General features: G+C 41.3%; 2 protein-coding genes across 4 annotated transcripts in view; one reads left to right on the top strand and one right to left on the bottom strand.

Annotated features, from left to right (window-relative positions):
* The window catches only part of LOC111646614 (protein NSUN7), a 21,054-nt gene extending 19,110 nt beyond the window's left edge, over nt 1-1,944 (top strand). The window contains exons 12-13 of the mRNA XM_023396148.1: nt 511-769; nt 1,351-1,944. Of these exons, the coding sequence (XP_023251916.1) occupies nt 511-769; nt 1,351-1,766 (675 nt within the window). The 3' untranslated portion in view covers nt 1,767-1,944. The remainder of the gene's footprint in view (nt 1-510; nt 770-1,350) is intronic.
* A 172-nt stretch (nt 1,945-2,116) lies between these two features.
* The window catches only part of apbb2a (amyloid beta (A4) precursor protein-binding, family B, member 2a), a 40,535-nt gene continuing 32,607 nt past the window's right edge, over nt 2,117-10,044 (bottom strand). For all 3 annotated transcript variants that reach the window (XM_087171072.1, XM_023396144.2, XM_087171071.1), the window contains exons 10-14: nt 7,670-7,745; nt 5,275-5,355; nt 5,046-5,161; nt 4,743-4,925; nt 2,117-4,054 (exon numbers count right to left, since the gene is read on the bottom strand). In XM_087171072.1, coding sequence (XP_087027198.1) covers nt 3,878-4,054; nt 4,743-4,925; nt 5,046-5,161; nt 5,275-5,355; nt 7,670-7,745 — 633 coding nt within the window. In that variant the 3' untranslated portion in view covers nt 2,117-3,877. The remainder of the gene's footprint in view (nt 4,055-4,742; nt 4,926-5,045; nt 5,162-5,274; nt 5,356-7,669; nt 7,746-10,044) is intronic.

Here is a 10,044-nt window from a genome sequence, read left to right as displayed (position 1 = left end):
GGTGTAACTTACAATTTACAATAAGTGTCATCAAAACTTTATCCATAGTTTACATCAGAACATCCCTCCAGAGTAAACTGTTATATTGACAACACGACTAAGCAATTTGACTGTCTTATCCGTTCACAATAACACAAGGACTTTTCATCTGATGGCAGTGACATGTTCATTGACACAGATATTTACTTTTGAGAGATGAACTAAGGATTTTGAGCAAGAGACTGGCTTTTGCAGGTAATCCATGGTGTTTTGCTATTTGTACGAATTGTTTTGAGAAATTCACTTACTGTTTTGCAAATTTCGAGGATGATTCGAGAAATGTACCAAAGCGATTGAGAAAAACTGTAAGTATTATATTTTATTTCTTACACTGGAGTGTTTGGGTAGCCAGTCAGTGAAGTTACCTGGAGCGCTAACTATATGCTTCAGCAAACAATAGTTAAAGAAATAGTTTCCATTACATTTTCACAACAGCTATTTGGTCATGGAAAATTTGTCATTTCTCAACAGCCTGAGCCAGTGGTCATTGAGACACCACAGGAAGTGCTGGCCAGGGCAAATGCCAAAGGCATACTGGACAGGATCAACTCCAACGAGCCAACCAGAAAAGAGCTCCATGGACATACCAACAGGATGAAAAAAGCAGCCCGTGTGCGCACCTCTCAGCCCCACCTTTCTGTCTGTATTCAATCCAAACACCAACAGACGAAGAGCAGCAACAGTACTTCATTATGTCAGGAATTTACAAACAGACGGTGGTCATCACAAGGTGGGCATGATTGCTTCAGTCCTATATCTTAATTCAGTTGTATATTGTAACAGATACATGAAGCTGGTTAAAGGAGTAGTTTGACATTTTGGTAAATACTTGTATTTGCTTTCTTACTAAGGCTTAAACCAAAAGACTGATGTCACTCTCATGTGTGTCCATTAAATATGAAGCTACAGCCACTTAACTTTGCAGTTGTAAAAGTTATATTTTGTTTGTTAAATCCATACAAAAACTGGATTCTTGTTTACCTTAGGAAAGAGCCAGGCTAGCAGCTTCCCTTGTTTCCAGTCTTTTGCTAAACTATCGTAACCATCTCCTGGCTGTAGCTTCATATTTACACAGATAAGTAGAATTAATCTCCACATGTACCTGTAGTGAGAACCCGAATAAGCATACTTTTTCCAAAATGTCAAACCATTCCTTTTAGATTTTGGCTAAGAGGAGCAAGGAATAATGTTGGTTTGAACAGAAGTCGTTCAGTATTTATTTCTCATACCCTTTTCTCAGTGCTTTCTGTACTTTGGTGAAAAAATCAAGTTCTCTTCTTCTGACCTCTATCCCGTTTTTTTGTCTTTCAGGTAAACCCAAATCTCTGCGCTTGCAAACCGTAAAGAATACCGTGTCCAGCCCCTTCGCTTCCTCGAAACAAGAAAGCTCTTGCTCCTCCTCCCTCAAACCAGAAAACAGCAAACCCACCAAAAGCATCACCCCTGTATTCAACACTACAACTACTACCACCACCTCTGTGCATCCCGCCCCTCCTCCTTCTACCCCTGTTGCTCGTCCTCGTAGAGCTCTTCAGGAGGTGCTGAAGCCTGTGGTGCTCGTTCTGCCTCCTGTTCACTTTCCTAACTTCTTTCCTCCCCAGCACAGCCGAACGGGATTCAGCCCCAGCTTCAACTACAAGTGGAGGGGTCCGGGTCAGACTGTACCCCTCTCCCGCTCCAGTGGTGGCCTTTCCAAGGATGTGGTGAAATCCCGGCCTCTGTTTTGAGCTCACAAAAACCCAACACAATTGCTGTGCCAATTGCTTACTTAAAATAAAGTCAGAAGTATTTAAATCTAACACAAAAATGTATAGTGTTATTTAACTGCCAAATTTCACAGAGCATGTGAATACGTCACCTCAAATCTTGAGGTTATTACTTGTCATTATTAAAAAGTCATTATTACCACGTCTTTGCGTTCCATAAAGAAGAACCTTGCCTCATTCAGATTCTAATCAAACTGCATATATTTATAGGGCTGGGCCAATGTCATTTCAATGTCATTACATAATGAACAGCTAATACTTAAGGGTCCAGTGACCTGAAAAATTAAAGGACATATTCAAAAAGCTGCTGCTTTTTCTTTTGGTAATGCATTTATTGTCACAACAGATTACATTTACATGGTGTAGAGATGAGTGAAGAACAGAACTGAAATGATTTACAGCATCTCTCATTTGTTTTGTGTGTGGGAGTGTGTTTTTCGCTAAGATTTGACTGCATTCACAGAGTTCATGTCGAGTGCAGGTGGTGGCCCCGAGCCACAGGAGCAGTGTAAAGGTTTTGATAGCAGTGACAGCAGACTTTTTTCCCCGCCGTATGTGCATATTTGTGTGTGTATGTTTGTTTGTGAGTGGGAGTAGACCGGCTGGATTTACTGAGGAAGAGAAAACACAGCTTTAACCCTTACTGTATGGCACAGATTTGATCTTTTCCATGCTGTTCAGGCAGGGCGAACACTACTGTGTAGTCAAGATTGGATCTGGAATTTCTTGCTACTACTGCACATAAATCTTCAGGTGTATGCAGAAAGATTCCTGAGGAAATTGTAAAGTTTGGACATAAGCAATGTGACATTCTTGAGCTTTTCAACTCATTTTTTTCTCTAATGAATGCAAAAACCTACACTCGTAACTAATTTAAAGCTTCAAAATACATTAAAAACTGTTACCTTTCTTTTGCTGAACAAGCCATTTATCAGGGAATGGGGAGTAAAAAATATTAAATGACGTAATAGTAATTGTGTTAATGGGGCAGAGAGTAACCTTTTATTTAAGTATAGGTTAGAAATAGGCCTGATTTTTTTTTTTTTTTTTTTTTTGTGCCAGTGTAAATCCAGTCATGGTCAAGTGGAGATGACTTGTGCTGAGAGCATCTGTTTCTTGTGTGTTCACCACTCTTCTTACCAAGACCCTTAACTCATCTACATAAAAAACATATCCCATGAAGAAAACATGCAAAATCAAAACCCACATCTGTCGCATTTTCTGTCACCAACAGCTCATCTCTCCCTCGTATCTACAAGATTTGTACCCTAAATTCTCTCTTCCTACATACAATCATTTACATACACTTCATTATTACAATCACTTCATTCATCCTCAGAGGGGATTTTAAGTTTCTGTCCGTTTCAAGTTTGTCACACATCTTAAGGATCAAAATATTTTTATGCCATTTGGTTGGCTGCTGGAGTGTTGACAGGTCTTGTCTGTCTGGTCTTGGTTGTTTTGCTCAATCACCTGTCAGATTCCCTTGACAGCAAGAAGACCCCATTTTCTGTCAGGAAGGCTCCTGCAGCTCAGCATCTCTGCCATCTAGTCCAGGAGCTCTTTCTGTGCTGATGAATATATTTTACAGAAGGGGACAGAGCGTGAAAGAAAACCGAGTAAACCAATGAGTGGTTACACAAACCAGTCTAAATAGAAATTTGATCTTTTTCTTCTGGGTAATCCTGTATCCTGTCTATGGACCGCTTGATCAAGTAATCCATCTAGGCCAGAAATCCACATAAAGTAAGGGCCAGTGAAGCCAGCAGGTGGTTTCCACTTGGGCAAAGTAGTGTTCAAAGGTCAAAGTTCAACCAGTGACACCAAGTGACAGAAGCAAACACGCTGCAGCTTTTCCATTCCTCCTCATGAAACATACGTTTTCTTGTTATTTTTTTTAATCATCAGGCATTTTGGAGGATTGCTCTTCGTTCCTTCATCTGCGGTGGTGTTTGTTAACATATATGTACATCATTGTTTACCATGGCTGGTACTGATTAGGTGTTGTCGTGGCGATAGTGTGAGTGGCGTTCCAGGCGTCAGCTGGGTGGTGCTGTGGTCACTGGTGACGGTCATTGCTGGGGGAGTTCTGATGGCTGTTTCTTGGGTTTCAGAGTGTCTATGAGAGACTGGACGCCACGTTTCACGCTAGTGGTCACCCGTCGGGTCACCGAGTCCGCAGAGGGCGAGGAGGAGGAACCAGCGCGTTGGGAGGGCGGCCTTGCCACCAGACACTTCTGATACCGCAGCTAATGAACAAGAGGAGATGGTTAGTGGAGTTTTTATTGTTTGGCTTTTGGGTTAAATACAAGAAAAATACAACAAAATGTATATCGTCTACAGTTTGTTGGTCATTTATTCTCTGAATAGTTGGGCATTACACTTACTCACTTTCTTGCTGAAAGTTAGTTGCAAAAATCGATGCCTCTTATCTGTAGGGCAGACGTGAAGCTACTACCAGTAACCTGTTAGCTTAGCTTAGCCCATAGGTAGAAGACAAAGGGAGACCGATAGGCTGGCCCTGTCCAAAGGTAAAATCCAGTACAATCCAGCACATAAAGCGCTTAAATTTTATACTTTGGATTTTGTATGGATTAAACAAACGATATAATGTGTTAATTAATGAGCTTTTAATGTATTGGTAGGCAAATTTAATACCTTTGGACAGAACCAGCTTAGCTGTTTCCCCACTGTCAGCTATTATGCTAAGCCAGGATAACCAGTGGTAACTTCATATTTACTATACAGACAAGAGAGTGGTATCAGTCCTCTCATCTAACTCTTGGCAAGAAAGCAGTGTACAGTCCAAAATGTAGAACTGCTCCTTTAAAGTCAAAGCCACCCTTTGACATTCATTTAGGAATAGTGACACAACAAAGAAATATAAATAACAATTTCATCATCATTTCATTATGAAAGAATTAAAAATGAGCTTACCACACACGCGGCCTGCACAGCCTCAGACACACAGCCTGCGTTGGGGTCGCACCAAAACACATGACACTGGAAGTGCTGGTTTCCAGTGTCCATGATGAAGGCAAATGTGTGCACATCTCGTCCCACGCCCATGAAGGACAAGAAACGGACACGACACTCCACCAACACCTCTTCATCCTCTTCCTGCACAGCCATCAAAGAGGAGAATCAAAGCTCTATTAGATCTTCCTCTATACCTGATAAGAGCATTCACATATTTTATTTATTTGTTAGTCCTCAGGATAGCAACAGAAAGCCCCTTGCCTTTTCTTTGATCACAGCCACAGTGGTGTCTGCAATACTCAGTATGACAGGAGTCCAGTCCTCTTTGCCTGTGGAGGACACGAGGCTGTCTATGGCCCCGTTTATGATGTCCATACCTGAGGACAAAACACAGAAGTCTGAACAGCGAGACAATGGGTGGAGGAGTTCACTACAGGATGCAGCATGTCTTATGATGTCCGTATGGGTTTCAACATGGGTTCAGTTTTACCTATGGGTCGCGTCACAGATGTCATACCCAGATACAGCACATGAAACTTCTGCACCAACTCAGTCTTTGGCATGGGAAACTCTGCAGAGAGAAAACACACAGAAACACACATTTGAACAAACACACACAGATCGCCCGCCGGGAATTTAATCACACGGCAACATCTAACACAAAGTTCCGAAAGAGTCCACACATGATAATTGGCTTAAACTAGAGAGATAAACAAACACTAGTGAATATTTTAATATTTAAGGGCGCTGTTGATATGATTAGGGCATGAAAAAATATGTTCACGCACAGGCATGCAGGATTTCAGAGAGCTGGATATTTTCTGCAAGAAAGCCCAGCTGTGCCTGTTTACACAATGGCCTGTGGGTAGAAAAGATTGCCATAGAGAGTGACTGACGATGATCAAAGATGCTGTCTCACCTGCATTTCAATCAGCGCAGGGGTTAACATCTTTTACCCCCAGGACCTCGTTATTAACACACCACACAGTTTACTTTACAAGCTTGAGATAATTTCTAACAGGGTAAAATACAAAAAACTAAAATTGGACAAAAGTTAAACCACACGGTTTAAAGAATGTTCATTCTTTTAACACAATAAAATGGGCACCAAAGACTCAAAGTGGTGAAGTGGTAATAACTGAGACTGTCAAAATGAAATGTTCATTGTACATATCCAGTTTAGTGGGTAACGGAAGGCACTTACATAACGACACCTGCAGTTTGTAATTGTTTTATGAAAACTTTGATTTGGTGGCACCAAGGAGCTGCAGCGACTGACTATGTGTCATAATGTCCCTGGTGTCTTTGACCTTTGTTCCCCTCATTTCTTATCATCTCTCCACTGTCACTGTCCATCACAAAAAAAACCTTCTTTGATAACAAAAAGTCAGATACTAAAATATATCACACAGGTAAATTACATAATGCTCATATTAAAGCGACGATTTTAAAATGTAATGAGACATGCAAGGCATCGGTTTTATCTGGGATTGCCTTGATTTTTCGTCTTACAAAAACTTGCCATAAGAATAATTTGAAAGATCATGATCGTTTTAAATTTAAATTTAAAGAGTAACTCAACACTAGGCTGAAGAGCAATGTTTCTTTGTCCGCACTGGTTGAAAGCTTCAAGCCTTTTTCTCCTCTGACCACATCCAGCATCACATGGGTGTGTGGTTGGGTGTGGTCATAAGTGTGCTGTAACCACACCCAACAGTGATGTCACAGTGTCCTGGAGAACACCTGTACATCATTGCAGCAAGGTGGGAAGAGAAACTACTGGAGGTCAGCAAAAACAAGATTTTCAGGGGGTGTTAAGTTGAAGATAACCAGCACACATATGACACCTTCACCTCATCAGTGTGTTCCATGAAAAAAATCCCCAGTATCTCTCTGAAAACAGTAGTTACATGAATGATGAGCAGTGAGAGGTTTCCACACATTAATTCCATATTTAAAGTAGAGCACAGACAGGCCAGACTTGATGAGAACAGCACGACCATTATCCTGGCATTGGCGCTAATCCCAAAACATTCAGTACTAATCTCTTCAAAAGTGTCCCAACATGGGATTCAGCACTCCCAGCTACCCTGAAGAAATCTAATCCAGGTGAGAGCAAGACCTGTTTTCAATTCACTGCAAAGCCAGTGGATGAAAGACCTCATCCACTGCAAAGGAAATGACTCTCACTGGACACCATTTTTTCAAGTTCAAGCATGTTATAGCTTTAAAAGATGTGAGAGATGTTTCACCAATAAGGTCTTTGATCCTGGGGTTGGGATGGGCACTATGGAGCACCAGGCCTCGCCTCAAAGAAACACTAATTGCGTTTTAATGAGGTCGACTGCCTCTGTAAGTGAAGAGCCGATATAGTTCTTTTATATTCTGATGCTGAAGCTCCTTTCCCCAGTGCTCAGCAGATACACACACTGGCAGAAGTTACAGTGGAGGATGAATTGTGCTGGCGCTTTTTCTTATTCTGCATATAATTACTTGGGACTGAGAGGAACAAGCGTTGGGACTTAGCGAAATGGGAAACAGTGAATAGAATTAGTATGGCGAGGATAAAGCTCAGTGATTGTGGAGAGAGAGGTTGTAGTAGAGTCAGCATTATCTGTGTGTAATTGAACCAAACACTGCTATCTTTTCTATTAAAAAATGTTCACAGTTGCTCCTGAGGCGATTAGGTCTTTTTTTTTTTTTTTAAAACATACGTTGTTTCAGATGTAGAGGAATGCTGTAATGTGACACAAGGTACCACAGAAGGGGAGATAGCACACGACTGACAAATTCAATTCTCTCTCACAAGCCACAAAAGATCAAGACTCAAAGAAAAAGAGAAGGTGTGTGTGTGTGTGTGTGTGTGTGTGTGTGTGTGTGTGTACCTTGTAGGGGTACATCAGAGCCGGTCTGGGAGGAGCTGCCAGCTGCAGCCTTGGCACTTTTCCTTTCAGCCATAATCTAAACAAGGGGGGAGGAAAAATTTAAAGAGAGTGGGGGATAAAATATTAGAAGAATGGGAGGAAAAGAGAAAATGCAAGAGGGGCAAGAAAAAAGAAAGAAGAAGAAAGTGATCAGAATGGACAGAGAGGAGTAAGAAAGATATGATTGAAAGTGGACGCAACAGGGGGTCAAATAATCTTAGATTATGATGAAAAGCAAAAAATTATTTTCGTGAAGAACCCCATCTGCAGCACACAAATAATACAACATAACGTCTATGGCCAGTGGTGTCCTGTATCTACAGTCTGCTAATCCCATGTAAAAAACTAAAGTAGTTAGTTTAGTTAGTTTTTTCTCAATATTTACCTGCGTCCTAGCCTTGTCTGTGGCACATTTGTCTCTACTGAGACTGTAAGATATATACAGTTTATATTACAGTGTACAGTTTATTTTTTTCAACAGCTGACTAATTTCCTAAAACAGCAGAGCGCTGTAGTTTTAAGGAGATGCTACTCAATCAGGAGTAAAGAGTATATATGTTGGGAACCATGTAAAGCTGTGGATTTGGCGCACTAGTGAAAGCAGACAGGCTACACAGGTGAAACTTTTTAGTCAGATCCATTTAGTTTTGGTTTCAATGTTTTCATGGGATTTGTTGACGATAAGAAAAATATAGATTAATACTCTTATCATTTAAACCTTTCTTTTTCAAATTATATATTTAAATTCATCTGTCCAAAAAGAAACTGTCTTTGCTTCGCTTCTGACCTTCTGCTGCAGTGTGCACACTCTTTGAAGAGTGTTAAATAGTCTGCATGGCCCCTGCACTGAGCCGCTGCTCTCTCTCGCTACAGATACTTGATTAATTGTAGGTGTCATTAATCAAAGTCCATGGTGAGTCTGCAACTCTGCTCACAGGGGAACATACAAGAGGACGCATGCATACACACATATTCTCTCTCTCTCTCTCTGTCACACACACACACACAAAGGAAGCCCGCTCAGCTGCAAGACTCAGGTCACCAAGTTTCTCCGCTGCAGTAAAGACAAAACTACCACTATGTTTAAAATAGGCAGTGTGAAGAGGCACAGTCTCTCTCTCTCTCTCTCTCTCACACACACACACACACACACACACAGATACATAGATACATAGATACACAGATACACAGATACACAGATACACACTCTTCCTTTAGTTTGGGGTAAGAGATAAGAGGAAATTAATGGAAAAAAAACATTTCTCACTAAATGGGTCAACATGCCTCTAAGGAACAAGATCTGTATTTCCAGGTAGATTCATCCTTTACAAGGTCACTGCTGGCCTGAGGACAGACTGGATTCTCTTTGTGTACACAAGGACGTGTGTGTGTGTGTGTGTGTGTGTGTGTGTGTGTGTGTGTGTGTGTGTGCGGTGTGTGGTTTCTAAATAAGTGAATATCATCAACCCTATTCTTTGAAGTCAGACATTTTTTATGGCACTTGTTGGTCGTTTAATGTGTTACACAACTAGTGCCAACACAAAACTCTTTGACGAGGGCAACTGGGCTTTTTTGTTTTAAACAAAAAACAAATGAAAAATTTGGGTTTGAAAGATTATTCACTGAATGGATGAAACAGATTCTACAGTTATGCTAGCGGCTCTGTGAGGCTGTACTTAGGCACGGTGGTGTTTCGAGCTAAATGCTAAGACATCTTGCTTTAAGCATGTTAGCTAGTTGTATTGGACCTTCCAGGCAAAGTTGGCAAAAGTGTTTGGATTTAAAAATGTTTGAGACTGTTCAAGAGAAACTTGGTGAGATTCACGGACAATCCAAGACCTTTCATACCTGGCCTTTAAAATTGAGTCTTTGGGACCTCAGTTAATTGTGGCAGTAGAAGCCCTGAAAGGGAACTGGGGTCTTTCATACAGACGTCACACCTGACAATATTATTCTTGTCATCCACAAAGAGCAGCCCTTCAGGGTGAAGTAAACCCACTTTGGTTTGGCTCTTTCAGTGTCCAATGTGAAGTTTGGTGTGAACATGCAGCCCTGTGCGCACAGATCTCCAGAGGTGACTTTGAGCCACCCAATAGCTGAAGTCAGCACTTTTAAGTATACCAAATGGGTAGCTTCATCTGGATACTGAAAAGAGAATCGCTCGCAGCCAAGCGCTAAGGCACAGGAGTGTCACAATTACTCACCGGGCTAATGACATGGACACCAGCTCTTATGCAGATGCTGCCCTTGAATTTATGACTGTGCTCTCCCTGGACCACCCGCGTGAAAGGGAAGATTCTGTCACTCACAGTGAAGCTGGCACAGAGTCAGGAGGT

Source organism: Seriola lalandi, unplaced genomic scaffold, assembly GCF_002814215.2.
Source record: "Seriola lalandi dorsalis isolate HSWRI2012SDOR001 ecotype SW California unplaced genomic scaffold, Sedor1 jcf7180002054973, whole genome shotgun sequence".
Lineage (NCBI taxonomy): Eukaryota > Metazoa > Chordata > Actinopteri > Carangiformes > Carangidae > Seriola > Seriola lalandi.
The sequence above is the reverse complement of the archived record's forward strand: the minus strand, read 5'-3'. Positions and strand labels throughout refer to the sequence as shown.